We start from the raw sequence: 4,051 nt of genomic DNA on the forward strand, positions 1-4,051 counted from the left end.
TTTTTTTTTTTTTTTTTTTTTTTTTTTTTTTTAATTAAAAACTGTATTATCTATTAGGGGAATGGGAACTTCTACCAGAGTTTTCCTTGTTCTGGATGACTGTGATACTTGCAAATGGTGATTGTTCAGTCTCACTTGTGGTAGAGACCCCTCGTAATTGCACACGAAATACTTAAACACTCATATCGATGCAACTAATCGACGACAAAGAGCTGCCAGAATAGGAACGCAGATAATTGAGGAGGGTTTGGAGACTGTCTGAGGAGAAATACCTTAGAAATTACCACTGGCTCATGTATAGTAATACTTTTCATGCAAAAGACATGATGCAGCACGATGTGCGAAGTGAGAGGGTTACAGGAAATGCAGAAGGATTTGGCAGGCACAGAGAGAATGCACTTTGAGGCTCGAATCCATTTTACCACTTACCCCAGAGCCCCCATTCCCCTCCCTCCCGAGCTCCCCTGGGTCACCTGCATCTCCCACGGAGTCCTGAGCTCCAGACAGGTTACCTGAGCTCCCACGGGCACCTGAACTCGCCTCGGGCCCCCTCAGCTCCCCGGGCCACCTGGAGCTCACACAGGGCTCTGAACTCCTCACGGGACCGACGAGCTCCCACGGTCGTACCCCAACCCCCTCCTCCCCTTCCCCCCAGTTGCCATGGGCCGGCGGGCACTCACCCCCTTGCCCAGCCGCCTCTTGATCTCGTACTTCTGGCACACGAGCGGCTCCACCTCAGGCGGGCTCATGGCGGCGCCTCCCTGTTGGCCGCCGCTGCCATGGAAACGGCGCCGCGCGCCCCCGCGCACGCGCAGCGCCCCCGCGGGCGGCCGCCGGGCGGCGCCCTCGCCCCGCGCGGGGGCGGGGAGGGCAACATGGCGTCACTTCCGGTTAACGGGCACGGCGGCCCCCGCGACGTGTGGGGGGCAGAGAGAGAGAGAGAGACAAGGGAGGGTGCAATAAAGACAAACTAATTTCTTGAAGGGACCGTGAATATTCGTAAAATACTTAAGTCAGAAAAAAAAAAAGGAAGAAAAATTTAAAAAAAGACCAGGCGTGTTTAAATCCGCTGCCGGGGCACCGCCCCTGGGGGGAGGCCTGTTGGGCCGGGCCTGGGATACCGCCAGTGGGGAGGCTCCGGCGGGCAGGCCCGGGCGGCCCGAGATGTCGCCGTGTGGGGCCGGGCGGCCCGAGGTGTCGCCGTGTGGGCCCGATATGTCGCCGGGTGGGCCCGGGCGGCCCGAGGTGTCGCCGTGTGGGGCCGAGATGTCGCCGTGTGGGCCCGGGCGGCCCGAGGTGTCGCCGTGCGGGCCCGGGCGGTACTTCTGCACGGCGGGCCGGGGGCTGGAGCCCTTCCTCGCTCGGGAGGTGCGGGCGCGGCTCGGCGCCACGGAGGTGAGCGGGGAGCTGGAGCCCGTGCCCAGCCGAGCGGGGCGGTCCAGCCGGGGACAGTGCCCCGCGGCGCCCGACCCGGGGGCGGTCGGAGGGGCCTCTGCACCGCGGGCCGGGGGAGCCGCGTCCCACCGCCACCCGAGGGGCTCACCCTCAGCTCCCGTGCTCTCTCCGCAGGTGGACTGCGTCTCGGGAAAGGTGTTTTTCAGCGCGGCGGCGGGGCCGGGCGAGCTGAGGAAGCTGCGGTCGGGGGAGCGGCTGTTCCTGCTGCTGAAGAAGCACAGCCCGCTGACAGTGTCTGGGAGCAAAGGTACGGTGCGGGAACGGGAACCCGCAGTTCGAGCCCTAGTAGTAAAACTTGTATTTTAGGTGTTTATCTTTTTACTGGTGGCTGGTAGTTCTTTTTACTGGTAGTTCTAATCGACAGTAATCGATTCTGAAGTGTCTTCCGCTCAGTGTCTTTTTTCACCTGAAAAGGGCTTTTAAATTATTTTCAATGGATACTTTCCAGACTACATTCTGATGGCGCTGAATGTATAAGAACCGCCCCTACCCCGACCGCTCCCATAAAAGAAAAGAACAAACACCTCACCCAAAGTCCAGTTCTGGATCCCTTGTGTTCATTTTAACAATAACTCATTTTCTGTTAGAGTGGATCCAGGCCTATATCCTATGTCACTTGTTCAATGCACAGGTTCCTTGTAAATGTCAGCTACTTGGGTCACATACTCTGTCAGTGTAGAGTAAGAATTTCAAGTTAGATGAATTGATATCTGCCTGCCGGTGGGTTTCTGTTTGGGAGATCACAGATCGCTAATATCCTTCAGCTTTGAGGATCAAATTTGAGATTCTAAAATTTTGAGTGAGAACTAGGAAAACTTTCTTTTTTTTTTTTTTTTTTTTTTTTTTTTTTTTTTTTTTTTTTTTTTCATCGTGAGCAGGTTTGAGGTGTTTAGGTGAATTGAATTCTGTATTGCTCGTGTCTCTCTTGTAGTAGCTCAGGAGGACTGCCCACATGTGTAAGCCTAAGTGTGTGTTGCAGGATTGAAGGCAGGTTGATGAATGTAAGGAGGGACTTCCTTTCTGAAAGAATAAATATGTGGCTTCTTGCCTGAGCCGAATCAAAGTAATTCATGTTTATATCTGTCTTTCAATCCTGGAAAGTGTCATACATCTCTTAATCCTAGACTAAGTGCTCTCTGGGGAAGATGACGTGGTAGGCTGGCCCTCTGTTCCTGCTGGGAATGACTCTCAGAGGTGGTGTGGTTTTCTAGAGCTGTTGAGTTTTTGTACAGAATTCATCCCTTGCGTGAATAAATCTTGTTTGTGCAGAGCTTTTAATCGGAGTGTGTCTGCTGGTGGACAGGTGAGTGCTGAGAGCTCAACTGTGCCTGTGGTGTTTGTTGCTGGCTCCTGGATTCACACATTAAGGAAGTCTGAACGCAGTCTCTGTTAACAGCCGTTCTCAGTCTGTAGGAAAATCAAATGCTGAGACTGAACTACTTAGCACAAAACTGCTTTTTTTTTCTTCCAGGGAAAATGCTGCATGAGATTAAAAGCCTTGTGATTGAGGAACCGAAATATTGGTTGGATATTATCTCTGTTTGGAGAAACCTTCATGGATATGAGGGGAAAAAAGGTGATGCCGCTCGAGAAAACCCATTGGCTCTGAAGAGAAAGTCAGAGGAAGAGACAAATTCTGCAAGTAAAAGGCAGAAAACAGAACACGAGAGAGAGGTGATGTCTGAGGAATGTCAGGTGGAAGCTGGAGAGAGGTGTGTGATGCCAGAGAGAATCAGTGATCAGGAGTGTTGGACTGAGAGCAACACTTCCTCAGAAGATCCTTCCAAAGACAGTAGAGAGAATCATACTGCAAATGAACAGCTTAGCTTCAGCTTCAGAGTGTCTTGTCGTTGCAGTGGAGCAATTGCCAAAAAACTGACTTCACAGGTATGCTGAAGTGTCTGTGTTTTAAAAGAATTTAGCGAAGGTGAACAGAGTCATGTTCTAGAATAATAACAAACTGACGTAAGCCTTTGTTTGTATTTTCTCAAAAAGCCCTTAACCTGCGTTTTCCTCAAACAAGTGGAAATACAAAGGCTGTTGTTAATTTCTGGGCGCTACTGTCCTGAACGTTTTTCAGATCAAAGCCTTTTATTGAGAATAAGCAAAGGTACAAGGTTGAGGTAGCTGGGGCCTCTGGAGGCTGAGGAGTGGTCAGATGAGTTTACAGCTGCTTAAAGGGCCATTGTAAGAACTGTGGAGCTAGACTCCTCTCAGTTGTGGCAGGCAGTGTAGAAGAAGGGCCAAAAGCCAGAACTCGCACCTCTTTCTTACTTGAAGCTAACAGTAGTTAGATTTTTTTTTTTTTCCTCCTAAAACTAATACCTTTAGTACTATCTAGTACCACTAGAGGGGGGACACATGAGCCTCCCAACAAATTTGTGAGTTTGAACTCTCATACTCTGAAGGTAGTCAGAGCTTTCTAGAGGTAAGGAAAGCATTAAAATTGTGAGTTACAGCTGTGCATTCACAGGTTTTCTGTTGAGTAATCTGGTTTAGAGCCTTGGGAAATATTTTGTGCGTGCGTTTTAGAATTCTGAGGCGGTGGCAACTTCTGTTGTGACTTGGGCAGGGCTTGATCTCCAGCCTCCCTCAC

The 4,051-nt window shown here is 50.9% G+C and overlaps 2 protein-coding genes across 4 annotated transcripts in view; one reads left to right on the plus strand and one right to left on the minus strand.

Annotated features, from left to right (window-relative positions):
- MAPK15 (mitogen-activated protein kinase 15) overlaps positions 1 to 788 on the minus strand; it is a 17,213-nt gene extending 16,425 nt beyond the window's left edge. For all 3 annotated transcript variants that reach the window (XR_003573954.1, XR_003573955.1, XM_027908213.1), the window contains exon 1: positions 681 to 788. Coding sequence is in view for 1 of the 3 variants with exons in the window: in XM_027908213.1 (XP_027764014.1) it covers positions 681 to 749 (69 nt within the window). In the remaining 2 variants the exon portion in view is untranslated. The remainder of the gene's footprint in view (positions 1 to 680) is intronic.
- Positions 789 to 1,149: 361 nt separating this feature from the next.
- Positions 1,150 to 4,051, plus strand: part of LOC114070681 (THUMP domain-containing protein 2-like) — a gene marked incomplete at its 3' end in the record, with an annotated part of 5,856 nt that continues 2,954 nt past the window's right edge. Inside the window, exons 1-4 of the mRNA XM_027908215.1 lie at positions 1,150 to 1,176; positions 1,309 to 1,395; positions 1,570 to 1,702; positions 2,927 to 3,342. Coding sequence (XP_027764016.1) covers positions 1,165 to 1,176; positions 1,309 to 1,395; positions 1,570 to 1,702; positions 2,927 to 3,342 — 648 coding nt within the window. The remainder of the gene's footprint in view (positions 1,177 to 1,308; positions 1,396 to 1,569; positions 1,703 to 2,926; positions 3,343 to 4,051) is intronic.

The sequence above is a fragment of the Empidonax traillii genome, unplaced genomic scaffold (assembly GCF_003031625.1).
Source record: "Empidonax traillii isolate 1590-97213 ecotype Southwest subspecies unplaced genomic scaffold, ASM303162v1 scaffold1657:size115891, whole genome shotgun sequence".
NCBI classification, from domain to species: Eukaryota; Metazoa; Chordata; class Aves; order Passeriformes; family Tyrannidae; genus Empidonax; species Empidonax traillii.